This window comes from Mytilus californianus, unplaced genomic scaffold, assembly GCF_021869535.1.
Source record: "Mytilus californianus isolate M0D057914Y unplaced genomic scaffold, xbMytCali1.0.p SCAF_3, whole genome shotgun sequence".
NCBI classification, from domain to species: domain Eukaryota; kingdom Metazoa; phylum Mollusca; class Bivalvia; order Mytilida; family Mytilidae; genus Mytilus; species Mytilus californianus.
In genome coordinates, this window is record NW_026262679.1 from 50,890,998 (window position 1) to 50,907,631 (window position 16,634).

The following is a 16,634-nucleotide window of genomic DNA, read 5'->3' on the forward strand; positions in this document are numbered from 1 at the left end:
AAACTAATAGAAAATCGTAACCAAGAATGGCCGAGTAGTTACGATTGTGAGAAAAAACGAGTAGTTACGATTGTGAGAATGGCCGAGTAGTTATGATTGTGAGAATGGCTGGCGAGTAAATACGATTGTGACAATGGCCGAGTGAATACGATTGTAATAATGAGAATGGTCCAGTAGCTACGATTGTGAGATTGGCCGAGTAGTTACCATTGTGAGAATGGCCGAGTAGTTACGATTGTGAGAATAGCTGGCGAGTAAATACGATTGTGACAATGGCCGAGTGAATACGATTGTAAAAATGGCCGGGTAGTTACGATTGTAAGAATGAGAATGGCCGTGTAGGTATGATTGTGGGAATGACCGAGTAGTTACGATTGTGAGAATGGCCAAGTAGTTACGATTGTGAGAATTGCCGAGTAGTTACGATTGTGAGAAAGGCCGAGTAAATACGATTGTGAGAATGGATGAGAAGTTACGATTGTGAGAATGATCGAGTAGTTACGATTGTGAGAATGGCCGAGTAGTTACGATTGTGAGAATTGCCGAGTAGTTACGATTGTGAGAATGGCCGAGAAGTTACGATTTTGAGAATAGCCGAGTAGTTATGATTGTGAGAATGGCCAGTAGTTACGATTGTGAGAATGGCTGAGTAGTTACGATTGTGAGAATTTCTTTATTTTCAATGTAAATGCAAAACCTTCCAGTAATCCTTTTTCTGAAATTGTTCTTGTTTTTGTTTTGTGATAATTACAATACATATTCCATTCAGTACAATACAGATCGTTTTACCTCCTCCTTGTGCCTGTATTCAGAGAATTTTTTTCAGTTGTCTACGTCAACATTTTGAATCAAGATAATGTCAAATACAGAGCATCTTTAGTTAGCTTGTATACCTTACAATTTCCAACTTGAAAAATACAAAATGCAAAAGTCTTACAAGTTTAAGTTATGGTTGCTGTAGATGAAACACACCTGTTCAGATTTTCCAAAACAAATTGAAGCTATATTTGTACTGTTGCAATACCATAGAATATTGCAGGCTGAAATTTCTTTACGCTCTTAAAGAAATAGGCTGCATGACATTAATATTTAATAGTCATTTATCTACAAAAGCGAAATCTTAATTTTTCCTCGTAAACATGTGTAGTTTAGATCAGAATTTATTATAAACCTGTATAGTAAGATCACTGTTATATATGATTATCAAACCATATGACACTAAGTATTCAATTACGATCTCAGCCGGACACTATATCTACCGTGATAACTACGATTCATATTCCAGCTATATTTGTACTATTGCAATATCATAGAATATTGCACGTGAACTTTTTTTGACACTCTTAAAAACTATGTTGCTACACAATAATATAAAATAGTCATTACAAAACCGAAACCTTTATTTTTCTCGTTCATGTATGTAGTCAAAGTCGGAACTTTCCTGGAAACCCGTATAGTCATATCACTATTATACATGATTATCTAACCATCTGACACTAAGTATTCAATTACTAACATGAATAGATCATTTGCCGGGTGCAAGCATTTATAATCCCCCAAATTTCACATGTTAGGCAGTATAAAGAAGTGTGATTTTAAGAGTTTATAAGATAACTAATCAACAAACTTTGATGCAAAATATATTGATAAGGATTTCCAGTAATATGATTTAGGTGTTGATAAGATAAATAATTCAGGGAGAATGGAGAACACATCTAATTGTAAATATACTGGTAAGGATTTTATAAAAAAAATATTTAAGTATTTATATCGTTCCTTACGCAGAAACTTTGGTGAATACATCTAACTCAAAATATACTGGTAAAGATTTTCAGAAATATGATTTAAGACTTTATAAGATAAATAATCAAGGAATAATGCAAAACACATCTAAATGTTAATATACTGGTAATGTTTTTCAATAAAATGATTTTGCAATCAAAAGTAAAAGTGGGATATACTTCAATGAGACAGCGACCCAACTCAACAATAAACTAACAAAAGACTCTTAGTTCTGTAATTTGTGTCTTTTCTTTTTATTTGTTTTTGTGCTGAGAACCGGTATGATGATTCAAGCCCTTTCCGAATGAAATAGGAAGATATTGTATAATTGCTGATGAGACAACTATCAACTAGACACTAAATTACGTAAATGCGAACATTTGTATGTCACCTTACGGCATTCAACAATGAGCTACATGTAACCCATAGCGTATAGAAAACTCTAAGAGGCCATGACATAACAAAAGTCAAAACAATTCCGACGATAAATTTGTCAAATGGTTAACTTTATCTAAAAAACAGGCAAGCGGATATGTATTTTTTCTGGCAAAGTATTAAATTTTTAGCAAGTTCTTAATCCTCTTCAATTTGTAAATAAGGAGAAATAGATTGTCCTGTTAATAGTACAGTCACGGATATTAGAATGAAGGTCAGCACGATTACAAAAAAAAAGTATTTGGTGCATACTTCTGTGACTGCAGGCAGTATTAGATGCGCTATTGTTAATTTTTGCATTTATTGTACAATTACTTGTTGTTTTTTCATATTTATTATACAATGATTTAATCTGCTAAATATACCCATTGGATTGATTCATTGTTGTTTGCTTAACGTCCAATGACAAATATTTCCTTCATGTTCAGGATGATATAACCCTATGAATAGAGTTGGGTGCTTTACATTTTCTTATATCATTTATATTGTACGTTCTTTTATGAGGGTTTGGATGGGGGTGTGTACTATATTTTTTCAGGTCATTTTTCTCTTTTCTTTATTTAATTTGTCTATTATTCTCTATACTGTATATTTAAGAACCCTATTGTTCCTTATACTGTAGTTTTTTGGACCATTTTTCTCCATTCTAAATTTGTTTGCCTGTTTTTCTTTTTTTTTTTATAAACCCCACCCAAATCCTCTTTCACGATCAGTATGTAACTTTTGTATTTCAAATTATAACGACTAGTAAGCTATCAGAGTGTTGAGATCTATAACAAAAAACTATTTCAACTTCGTCACATTTTCATGTTCCTGTACTAAGTCAGGAACCTCGCCTCATGTTAATATGTTGGTCTAAAGTCAGGAGCATTGCCTGTCTGCCCGGAATCAAGAACTACGGCAATGCTGTCTTTTATTCAATTGACAAACCTCGGCAGTTCACGGTGATCTGCCGAGTTGTTCCAAATGGTCTTGTGTTAATTAATTTCCCTTCAGGAACAACTTGCCTATAATTGACACCCTTTAAATGTCTTCTGCATTTTTTTCACTATGGGTTACTGTATCAATGTCGTCAACCACACTTTCTTTTTATTCCTATTTATGCGACTCATTGCAATAGTCGATACCAGTCATAATCTCGGGGCGATATATATAGGTGTATATATTGTATAGACACCTGTCTATCTTTGAAGACTGTATATTGCTCTCTTGATGTTTTCTTGTTGTCTTTGTTCAATATTTTTGGTTAGTACTGATTGAATTGCTGCCTCATAAATATATACCCAACATTTCCATTCATTCATATAAAAATAAGAAAATATGTGTCAAAATAGTGGCGTAAGTGGTCTCATATATATACAGTTACCTGTAGCAGTTCAATACGTTTTTATTTATTGTATGACATTAATATAAACTGAATGTTGTTAATAGAACTAAAACACTTTAAAATGATATACTTAAACTAGAAAATCTGTCTTCCTATGATCTGATCATTTTACATACGTACTGGCCTCTCACAAATACTGCCAATTTCAATTCAATTTTAAGGTGAGCCTTCGTGCAACCTGTTAATAATAAACTCATCATAGATACCAGGATTGAAATTTTGTACGCCAGTCGCGCGTTTCGTCTACAAAAGACTCATCAGTGACGCTCGAATAAATAAAGTTGAAAATGCCAAATAAAGTTGAAGAGCATTGTAGCACAACATTCAAAATTAAGAGTCTTGTTTCTGTTTTTTCCGTTTATTTTCTATAGTTACCTTAGCTAACTTTCTGTAGTAGCGAGCACATTTTGGACCCTACTTTCTAAATTATGTGCCACTTTTTCATTTCCTTTTTCAAATTAGTGGTCGTCAAGATGATAGATGCAATTATGTTTTTATTGCTTGTTTTACTTTTAAGAAATAAAGTCTAAATTGTCAATGGAGAGATGTCCGTGTTTGTAAAGCTACTTTTATGCCGGATTATTTTTATGAATGTACCAAGCCAGGCAATCTGACCAATGTGTTGTTGTTGTCATTTGTACGTCTGTGTTGGGTAGGATGTTGGTTATTTATGTGGGTTTTTGTGATATCCAATACTTTTGGTGATTTTAGTTATCTTTTTTATGTATTATGTACGTACGTAGAAGCGTTTATTTTTATTATCGTAAAGGTCTATACATTAAAGAAAAATATAAGCTACCTGAGTTAATATATGCATTGTTTGCATCAAAATGATTGTAAATTAATAACACTTTTTACACATTGATGTTATACAGTGCTTATCATTAAGGTTTTGCACTTTTACAATACCAATAATTGAATAAATATTTATCAAATTGCAGTTTAAATTCATCTCTACAAACTGATCAACTGGATATACAGTTTTCGTAGCTAGTGAAAGGTTGTAAGTATGAAGTAAGTGCAGTGTCATACAAAAATATACTTAAAATCCTATCCAACTTCAATTTCACATCTGTCATTAAAATAATGTAGATGTATTTTTTAAATTATATATCAATTTGTAAAGTCATATGAAGGTAAGGTAGTCATTTTGGAATTGCCATACAATTGTCAAGTCTACAGATTACACACTTTTTCTTTTCAAAATGTTTTATATATTTCTAAAAACAGAAAACATGTTGAATTAAAGTATGCAATATTCATTAAAGTATGTGAGAAGTAAATATAATGCTGTCAATAAGATTCCATGGGAGATAATCTGATATCTATGAATTATCTATTTTCACATGAACAAGTGATTGGGCTCTTATTTCCCTTTGAAACTTCAAGAAAACATATTATAGAGAAAAACATATTTCTTTCAGAGTTTTAATATTGATTGAAAGACAAGTCTGTAACATTTAAAGAAAATTTACATTTTAAAAGAGATCATTTAAAAACTTTAAATGGGACATTAATATTATAGCAATTCAAAAATTACTATATTACCTTTCATATGTCTTTACAATTGATATACTTGTATAGAAATAAAACTATACAGTTTCAATAACAGATGTAGAATTCAAGTCATTTATGGTTGTAAGTATAATATTTGATACGCTACATTTGCTTCAGACTAACAACCTTTCACTAGCAATGAGCTAAACTGTTTTACTATGTTGATCAATTTATTTTGTATAGATAAATGCAAACTGCAATTTTGGTAAAACATTTTAGCAATTGGTATTGTGAAAGGGTAAATCCATTATGATAAGCACAATAAAACTATGATTTTAAAATTGTTCAGAATAAACGTTATGAAACCAGGATTAGGAAAACTAGGAAATATTTAGTTCAACGAGAAAGATTAGAACTAGTCAAGGAAACGAAACCAGGAAAGTACAATATAATTTAAAATGAAAATGTACAATTTCAACCTTTCAATAAAGGAGGGTCCGGATGGGGGTCCTTCATTTCTGTATTCTTTAATTTTTAAGTCATTTTTCTCTATTTTTTATATTTTTTTGCCATTATTCTCTATTTATTATATTTTAGTACCGCATTATTCCCTATTCCTTATTTTGTTTGCCCTACTTTTCTCAATTCTTTATATATTTTGCCCATTATTCTGCACTTATTGCCCATTATTCTCTATTCTGTAAACCCCATCCAGACCCTTCGCTATTTCATCAATTACATCCGCTTTTGTTTTGATGTGTTGGTGGGATTTTTTTTACGGAAATAGATGGATTGTTTTTCATTTTTTTCATAAGTTTTCATAAGTTTAACTTATATTTTTATTTCAATGTCGGATACTCTTATTTTGGTTTCAGTTCCCTTATTACTTGTTATATGACACAAAGTGAGACCTAATGCATTAAATTGTTATAGGTATAAGTGATACATTTAGAAACTTAAACCATGTGTAGTGCTTAACACACTGTAGTCAGGGCTAAAATAAACAAAACATATAAAGTCAAGGTGTAGGTAGAGGAGATTGTAAACCCGAAGTCAAGCTTTATAATGATGTTCAAAAGGAAACATCTGCTCTATCATCCTTTTGACCATGCTTTATTTAATTTATTATTATTATACTTTATGCAAATTAAGTATCCATTCATTTCATTGGACACGCGGCATATGTTAATTTTCACTAACCTTTCATAAGCCCCGCCAAACCATAACAACATGTGATAATATTAGCAACGGGTATTAATGCCTCAAATTAACATTCGCTGAGCCCGAAATGCCTATCTGGAACAATTAACACTTGCACAGGCCGAGGTTTACCTATTCTTATTTCTACATCATTTCCGTCGTTTTGTTGTTGTTATAAGTAAACTTAATTTATGACTTAATTTTTTTTATATCTGTCCTAATAACATAGCGCACGCTTGAACCATAAGGCATTCAGTATAATAAGAAACATACTGCCCTGGGATGAAGGTTTAAGGGTGATTTACGCACTCGGTGAAAAAAAAATATCATCCACGACTAGTACTTCGTCTTGGGTGATAATTTGTTCCCTCGTGTGTTAATCTACCCTAACACCTTCATCCAAGGGCAGTATGTTTGTATTGTCTTTCAAATTATTCATATTAAATTTAAATTATTCTCTTTTAATTTTTATTCGAAATTAACATCTTTTTCTTTTGTATAATTGTATTTTGAATTGTTCTCTTTTCAGATTCTTGATTTTTGATTACTCAACACGAGAGGAGGACATTCAAGAAATTGTTCCCCGCTGAGTCAGGCGTTAGAGTAGAATAAAAATAAAGTGATTAATTCATTTAATTATCCCTTCATCTGTGTTTAGCTCAAGTCATGATAGATCTGACTTTGTTCTCAGCTCAAACGAAAAAACAAACGGACAGATTTATGAACAAACAATAACCGAAATATAAATACAATATAAAGTAACAAACGACAACAGTATCTGTTTAGCAAAGATCTAGCCTTTTGTTTCCTGAGTAGAAGCTTAGGGTTACAGTCGGTTAAAAACGGTAATCAGACTTTTGTAGATTAAGCCAATGTTCTTACTCAAAGAATGTCACATTATCGTTGTTTATCTTTGACAGGAACACACAACCATTAAAGAACATGGCTGATAGTAAAAAAGAGTCATTGCTGTTTTAAAAATACTTATGTCACAAAATTGGAACACAAGTGGATGTACGGACTAGACGACTGAGTTTCATTATTTGCGATATCCACAACCACCCACAAAAACGTAATGCATTTAGACTTTTTCCCGAAATAAGCAGTGGAAGTAAAGCCGAAGGTCTGAATTTGAGTGGAAGTGATGTAGACATTATGTTAATTGATATGCGTTTTGAAGTTTATGAATCCGAAAGTGAAGTTGTGCAAGGCTGGAAGGTAGTCCTTATAATGGATACAGAAGATGCACCACATTGCTTTTCAAAACTGCGTTTACTTATAGATAACAACCGTATAGAAGATAACACTGGAATATTTAAACGTTTCTTACATTTTGAAGGATCTAAGAGTCTCTTATCAAGTGAATTGTACAAAGAACATAACCTTACTATGATAAGGCAAGCTGCACCAAAGTTCAACACAATTCATGGTCCTTGTATATCAGATTATAATGAACGTTATGATTTTGCACATTGTCTAAAATGTGCCAAATGGATATCTCAGGCACACCCATGGATCCATAGACCACGTGCAGCATGGCCTAGCGCAGACAACATTGAAAAAATAATCAAATGTGGCGTTTTATTTGTTCCCATTGGATGCAAAGAATCTAGCATTGAAAACCTTCAATGGCGAATATCATTTTCCGTACCAGAGAAAATTCTTATCTTTTCATTCAACCATACCCAACTTCTATGCTATGCATTGTTAAAAATCTTTTTAAAAGAAATTATAGAGAAATATGAAGATTTAAAAGGTTTACTATGTTCGTATTTCTTGAAAACGCTCATGTTTTGGATTTCAGAAGAATACGATTTATCTATCTGGACCCCATACAATATAATATCCTGCTTCAAGGTGTGCTTACGAAGACTTTTATACTGTGTCAAATACTCAACATTACTTCACTTTTTCATACCTGACAATAATTTATTCTATTTGCGGTTCAACGAACAAAATAAGGTGACCTTACTGAAGCTCCTTAAAGATGCATACAACCAAGATATCAAATGTTTCTCGTCATCAAAAACTTTGAATGATTATCGAAGATATGTCACCGGAATATTTGATGGATCCTTCAGCATTGTATCGGAAATCATGAAAATCTTTTCAAGTGGCCTTGCTTCATCAAAGCATGGAAATATATTTTGTCTATTGAGATATTTCCTGTATCATTCTAGGAGCTCTTTATCGAGAGATCTTTTTACTTTGTTTCTATCGTATGCGAACACCTGTGAATCACAGCATTCACGAATTCACAGCAAACATAATAAGCAAAAATATTTTACATACAGACGTAATATCAGTCAACTATTGATAAGCGTGCACTCAGATGCTGTATCTGGGTGGTTGTTGTTAGCCTCTTTTTTCTACAATCATAAAAAATACATGGTGTCGATCTTGCTGATAGATTATGTTTTCTCGAAATACACCGATGAAAAATTAGAAGCTCCAAACGGTGTCTGGCTCGGTTTCAATCGGAACCAACAGTTAATGCTCAATTTGACAAAACACGAAAATATTTTAACTGTTTTAAAGGCATTTACAATACAAGAGCTGAGATTTAGTGATAACTCACAAATGATTCCTTTTGAACTGCAACAAGTTATAATGACTAAGGAGAATCGCATCATTCATCCAAGACCATTTGCACATTTCCTGAGTTTTTTATGCTATTACCATTTACGTGACTTAACATCCTGCAGACGTTCTATGTATCAGTTAAACCAAACAGTCAAAGATTGTAACCCTGTTCAGATTTGTCGTGATGGCAATACTGTGCAACTAAAATATTTTCAAGATAGTAGACATTTAAATTTTTTTGATTTGGTTTATACTGTGAAATTTTTGGGAATTTCACATAACATGATCGGTGAACCTGTCAGTGGCCTTGCAAGAAAATATTCCCAAATGTTTGACAATATGAAATAAAATGTCTCGTTGCAAGAAGATATTCCCAAATGTTGATAATATGAAATAAAAATCTATGAAAAGCATTTTATGCAAGCGAGCGATCAGAAATTTACACAGTTTTGGTGCTTCATGTTTTTATATATCTCATACCCTTGTTCTTATACTACCCTACTTTGCTTCTAAATTTGTTCGCCTACACCCTGTTGAAGCTTCACAACATTTCCAGTACAAAAATGATCAACTAGTAGCAAAATCTACAACTCCGTGTAGTCTGCTCAAATAAAGGTCCATGCTGAACCTGAAAAAGTGCAACAGCTATGAACAGGCAGAAATCCATGACAACCAGTGACAACCAGTGATCTATAGGCTCCTGACCTGGGACAGTTACATATAGAATGGTAAGCTAATTCAAATAAAAGTATGCAAATAAAATTGAGAATGGAAATGGGGAATGTGTCAAAGAAACAACAACCTGACCAAAGAGCAGAAAACAGCCCAAGGCCACCAATGGGTCTTCAACACAGCTAGACAATCCCGCACCGGAGACGTGCTTTAGCTGGCCCCAAAACAAAAATGTGTACTAGTTCAGTGTAAATGGACGTCACACTAAACTCCGAAACATATAAATGAACTAAAATTAAAAAAACATACAAGACTAACAAAGGCTCCTGACTTGGGACAGGCGCAAAAAATGCGGCGGGGTTAAACATGTTTAGTGAGATCTCAACCCTCCCCCTATACCTCTAGCCAATGTAAAATAAACAAAAACACAGCAATACGCACAGTTAAAAGCATATATATTTATGCATAAAGCCTTTTTATACAACTACACATATTTGTGAATTTATAAAGGAATGACCTTCAAACATAACACCAATTTATACTACTTTGTATAAATTGGTGTGGTGTTTGAAGGTCTCTCCTTTATAAATTCACAAATATGTATAGTTATCTATATATAAAGGAATGACTTTCAAACACCACACCAATTTATACTACTTTGTATTTAAATGCATCACACCAGATGCTTTATACTAACTTAACAAAAGGGACATTTCCATACATTCCATTTAGGGTGTAATACCAACAAATCATAGTACGTCACATCCGGTTTCATACGAAAAAGGGTCGGAAAAATTTTACTGGATGTTAACCCTGCATTTCATTGCAAAAAATAATCTGAGTCATAAACATACATGTATATCTTGGGTGTTTCAAAGCACCATTCTTTTTTATTTGTTTTTTTTATAAAATATTTTGAAAACTTTGAAGTGACATTGTTACTAACGTTTGTGAAAAGAAACAAAGGGTGTTAAATTTGATTGTTGCACTTCCGGTGATGGTTATTATCTTATTTGCAATGAAATGTTATGTGAAATTTTCACTGTAGTACTGAACAGGATAAAACTTTACTCATTTCAAATATTTCTTTATTTGAAACAAAGATAAAATCTGCTCAGTTTTTTTTACTGCCAATTTAACAAAAACTAATTAGAGAAAAACAATAGTGTTCTTACTCCTTAGTCATTGCTTTGCTGGAGAATTTAAAAGCCACTAAATCTTTATGTATATGGGAATATAGCTCTGTATTGAAGGCCATACCGTGAACTTTACTGGTTAAAAACCTCAACATATTTAGTCACTGGTGGAAAGTTTGTCTCATTGACAATCATACAAATTCCTGTTTTTAGAATAATTTGTAAATTGTAAAGTTGAATTGATGTGTTATATTCAATTACCACAAACACTTTCTTGTCAAATTTCATGCTTTATAATTTTGTAATGATACTAGATATATATAAATAAAAGATTCAAGAAGAAAACCCTTTTATTCTAAAAGATAAAAAATAAAAGATGTAATAGTTTCATTGCCGTGCCATTTCAATGTATCATCTTCGGGATTTCTATTTATCCTGATGGATGTTATGTTGCCAAAATTTGAATCTTTCAATTCGGTGGCGTTTGTGCTTTGTCGTCGTGCACGGAACACTTCAAAACAAATCGGTAAAAAGACGATGAGGGTTGTTTTAAACGACCTTGACTACCCATGAGGGTCTTGCACGGTCGGGTATCGGTAACAGAATTGTCCAAACACATTTCACTGTGGGCTTTGCCAGTAAGATCTTTGTCTGCATTACCAGTGTAACTACAAATAGTCCACTCATGTCTTACGTTTAGAATTTTCATATTGTATTTGGCCTTAATAACGTTGTGATTGTTAGATGTAGATCGTTTTTAATGTCAACTGGCGTTGCTTTCAAACGTACAAGTGATTGACATTTTGTTACATAAATTAGGAGACGGTCGCGCGCGACTCCGTACTGGACGCGGGTTTTTTAAAAAAGGACTTTTTTGTCGTCGACCTTTCACAACACGCGGGGGATCCGACGAACGAGGTATTAATTTGGCTTGGCCTAAGCGCTCTCGTGTGTACAATTCTTGCCAGATTGTTATCAAATTAATACATTCTCGGCTTTCAAATATTCGGCTTTGAGCGTTCAAGGTGAAGTTAAATTCCGAAAAGTGCTTCGGACGCATGAAATTATTTAAAATGTTGTTTTTATTTTTTATACAAGTGGGAGGTTTTACTAGCTATATAACCAGGTTTAAACCACAATTTTTCTCGGTAAATGCATGAACCAAGTCCGTTATATGCCTTTCGTTCCTTTGGGGCGAAAACGTTTGATTTGAGTTTTTATTGACTTGAGGTCGATATTTTTGTTTTACTTTTTAGTGGTGTATTGTTTTGCTTATAAACGAACTATAAACAACTGTCATACAAATGGGAGGTTGGACAACTATAAAACCAGGTGTAACCCATCATTTTCTTCGTAAAAATGCCTGTCAGGGATATGGCAGTTGTTTTTCACTTGTTCAGTTATTTAGTAATTTGCCTTTGATTTCAATATCTTTGTTATACTTTTTTGTAACAGGCTTGTCTATCCTTTCTCCCAAAACAAACTTTGTTGATATTTCAAACCTTTCCGTTCAGTCAAGGGCTAGGGTCAGAAAATGTACATATACCGTTATACGATTTACATGGTAATTAAGTCAGGTTTACCAAAAGGCAATCACCAATCTATCGTTGTATGATATCTTATCACCTGATATAACTTATTAACGTATTTTAACGAGAGTAACACGACGCGTTTCACCAGTGGAGCAGGAAACGGATTTTTTCATAGGTTTTGTTTTGGCAATGATGCTGTCTTTTTTTCTTCGACATTTTTTTCTTTCGGTACCTTCTCCCCTTGTGTGATTGCCTTGCGTATTTCATCAATCATAAAATAGAGTTAAAATATGAAAACTATACTGAATAAATGTCATGCGTCGGGAGAGTTTTTTGGATTTACCGTCATCAGGAACGCTCAAATCCGACTAATAGAAAGCCAATGATGTATAAGAACCGAAACAATTGAAGAGCTATATACAAAAATGATCTAAACATAATAGACAAATTTGTCTGATGGAGTTGAAACCTTAGTTTCTCGATAATTTTATAATTCAGAAACGAATAATTTTAGGAAGCTTTGTTATAAATCATGTCAGTATTGACTACTGAGCTGATAATACCCCCGGGGAATTGCTTTGCTAGAATTATCTTCATCAGGAACGCTCAAAGCCAGATATTTGAAAGCTAAGGATGTAAAAGAGAAAAGGGAAATAGTATGTAACCAGGGGTCTTACAGAGCCTGTGTCGCCTACCTAGGTCTATGTACATGTCATAAATCGACAACATTGTAGATTATAATATAATTCATGACAAAATGTTTATTTTTTTTTGTTAAGCTCTAATAAGTAGTCGACTGAAGATTTATACCATCAGATTGATTTGTCCATCTTTTCTTGCTGATCATTTTTCCTTTTACGATTCTTTCTTTCTTTTTTAGTTGTTTATATAATAGACAAAAACGTAAACAATTGGTAAAATCGTCATTAATGCGCAATGACTCCAATGAGGATTTGGCCATTATTTATAAAATAAGAAGATGTGGTTTGATTGCCAATGAGACAACTTTCCATCTTAGACCAAATGACAATATCAATTTCTTCAAGAATTATAATTCCACATTAAGCTTTGTTAATGCATGATTGACCGGTGCTGAAACACAGTCACATTGTCTGTTATTTGCATCTGTCCTAAGGTTTTGAACTCAAACTGTTCCATCATTCCATTTCTATATCTGAAAAAAGTTAAATTACTTTTCAAAGTTAAAGAGTGGAGATCAAGAATGCCAGCTGATTCTTTATAACTTAATTTTTTTTGTAATGTGTATCGAACAATGTTTGATCAATATACATGTATAATCTTCTTTTTTGTCCACGGTAATGAATGTTTCTAGAGAAGCGCCTTACAAAGCGGAGATCAATATATTTGGCTTTTTTTCTGATAGAAGAAAAACAAATCTAGTGTAACAAAAAGACCAAAAAACAGTCTACAGAACACTAGAATAGAACCTTCTAAAGACGGAGCATCACGATTGTGACAAGAAACGGGGTGATCTGAGGTGGTCCGAAAAGGCAATCAGGTCCTTGTCCTTCTCCGTCGTGTTGCTAGTTGTTAGTAAAAATTCGGTGACAAGTTCCATCCGGTGATCTTACAATCGTAGAAAAGAGGACGAGATTGTGGTAACACAATTGTATTTGTCGTCATCTGTGAAACAGATATCCCATTACGGTTAACAAACCCGTGCTTTGAATTTTATTTCATTGTATTGATTTAATTTTCGTTATCAAAACTGATTGACAATGAAAATCTGAAACTATGGGCGAGCCTCTTATTCAGTCAAATAAGTATTGAACTTTTAAACTTAATTATCATTTATATAGTAGACGATAAATATGCAGATATAGAACTATGTTACAGATAGTGATATCATGCATGCACAGGCCGTATAAAGTTACCCTGTGCTTGAGTTGTATGCTCCTGATTTATTTTTTTAAAGTTATGGTGTATTTATTCTTGAGGTTAATTTTCTTGTGTGTGCCACAACATTCTCTCAATTTTAGGCCAGTTTGTGTACTAAAATTTTAATAAGACGCACACCACCTATTCTTGGCCCTCATTTATTTCCTAGTTAAAAATTTTCACTTTCAATTAATAACGGGAGCGGGCGGGATCAATATACCGTCAGACAGTACTGGTTACAGAAACTTTGGATACACCAAACCAGGTAGTTCATATCTGAGAATCAGGAAATACATGCCATGAATTTTAGAATTCATTCATACACTTTTGTATTATTCAAAATTATATGTCAAAATGTGTTCTATAAAGATCACCATACTTCACCTTTCATTTGTTACCAAAATTACCAAAATACATTGTTTATAGTTTGGTATTTACACCAATACGTAGGGACAATTTTGTATCGTATGTTTACTACTTTCCAGTATATTATTTTTGACAGAGCCCGATTTGGTGGTGTTGCTTCTTACAAGAACTTACATAGAAATATATTGCAAAAAATATCGCTCAAACCGGTGCTAGTGGCCGTCTTAAACTTTCAGTGGAGTGAGAGTTTTTTTGCTCCGTGTTGAAGGCCTCATTGTGACTTAGAGAAGAAGAACAGCAATCTAAGCGCTGTTCCTTATGGGACGCCAAAGCTGTCTTATGTGGTTCTCTATTACGTTATGTTATTTTATTATTACTTGATGATAATTTGTCTTTACATAATATGGTTTTGACATTGATATAACTCAATATGGAATAGTCATTACTTAATGATATTTCGATATTACATGATATGGTTTTATATTAACTTAATCATAACAAGCTTCGGCCAAAGCTTCCTAAAATTCTATAAACTTTGTAAAACTAAAACATTTTAACACCAGAATGTAACTCATTGTTTACTGCAAAAAAAAACAACAACTAAGTCCATTAATCAGTTAAATACGGAAAAACTGAAAAGAATATTTTCATTTTTTTTCGCTGGTTACTGTCTTAAGATTATTAAACTTCTTTCCAGGTTTTATAAAATTCCATAAAGGTTTGACAAAGTTTCGGATGTCTGAAAAAACTTTAAACTTAGACTGTGTCTTAATGGTTAATTTGAGTAAAACTAAGTCCATTTTATTATCCATTGTGGGAATGGACGAGTAGATACAATTGTGAGAATGGCCGAGAAGGTACGATTGTAAGAAAGGCCGAGTAGTTACGATTGTGACAATGGCCCAGTAATAACGATTGTGAAAATGGCCCGGTAGTTACGATTGTGAGAATAGCCAAGTAGTTACTATTGTCAAGATGGCCGAGTTGTTACGATTGTGTGAATGGCCGAGTAGTTACGATTGTGAGAATGGCCCCGAATTTACGATTGTGAGAATGGCCGAGTAGTAACGATTGTGAGAATGGCCGAGTAGTTACGATTGTCAGAATGGCCGAGTAGTTACGATTTTCAGAATGGCCGAGTAGTTACGATTGTCAGAATGGCCGAGTAGTTACGATTGTCAGAATGGCCGAGTAGTTACGATTGTCAAAATGGCCGAGTAGTTACGATTATCAGAATGGCCGAGTAGTTACGATTGTCAGATTGGCCGATTAGTTACTATTGTGAGAATGGCCGAGTTGTAACTATTGTGAAAATGGCCGAGGAGTTATGATTGTGAGAATGGACGAGTAGTTACGATTGTCAGAATGGACGAGTAGTTACGATAATCACAATGGCCGAGTAGTTACGATTGTCAGAATGGCTGATTAGTTACGATTGTCAGAATAGCCGAGTAGTAACTATTGTGAGAATGGCCGAGGAGTTATGATTGTGAGAATGGACGAGTAGTTTCTATTGTGAGAATGGCCCAGTAGTTACGATTGTTATAATGGCCGAGTAGTTACGAATGTAAGAATGGACGAAGAGTTACCATTGTAAGAATGGCCGAGTAGTTACGATTGTCAGAATTGCCGATTAGTTACGATTGTCAGATTGGCCGAGTAGTTACGATTGTCAAAATGGTAGAGTAGTTACGATTATCAGAATGGCCGAGTAGTTACGATTGTCAGATTGGCCGATTAGTTACTATTGTGAGAATGGCCGAGTTGTAACTATTGTGAAAATGACCGAGGAGTTATGATTGTGAGAATGGACGAGTAGTTACGATTGTAAGAATGGACGAGTAGTTACGATAGTCACAATGGCCGAGTAGTTACGATTGTCAGAATGGCTGATTAGTTACGATTGTCAGAATAGCCGAGTAGTAACTATTGTGAGAATGGCCGAGGAGTTATGTTTGTTAGAATGGACGAGTTGTAACTATTGTGGGAATGGCCCAGTAGTTACGATTGTTATAATGGCCGAGTAGTTACGAATGTAAGAATGGACGAAAAGTTACCATTGTAAGAATGGCCTAGTAATTTCGATTGTGAGAATAGACAAGGAGTTACGATTGTGAGAATGGCCAAGTTGTTACGATTGTGAGA

The 16,634-nt window shown here is 33.6% G+C and overlaps 1 protein-coding gene across 2 annotated transcripts in view; it reads left to right on the forward strand.

Moving 5' to 3' along the window:
- The first annotated feature begins 1,587 nt into the window (after window positions 1-1,587).
- Window positions 1,588-16,634, forward strand: part of LOC127734818 (uncharacterized) — a 70,466-nt gene continuing 55,419 nt past the window's right edge. The window contains exons 1-2 of one of the 2 annotated variants that reach the window (XM_052244843.1): window positions 1,588-1,733; window positions 6,831-9,252. In XM_052244843.1, the coding sequence (XP_052100803.1) occupies window positions 7,457-9,232 (1,776 nt within the window). In that variant the 5' untranslated portion in view covers window positions 1,588-1,733; window positions 6,831-7,456 and the 3' untranslated portion in view covers window positions 9,233-9,252. Of the gene's footprint in view, window positions 1,734-6,830; window positions 9,253-16,634 lie in introns of those variants that run through there. The other variant, XM_052244844.1, reaches the window with a different exon arrangement.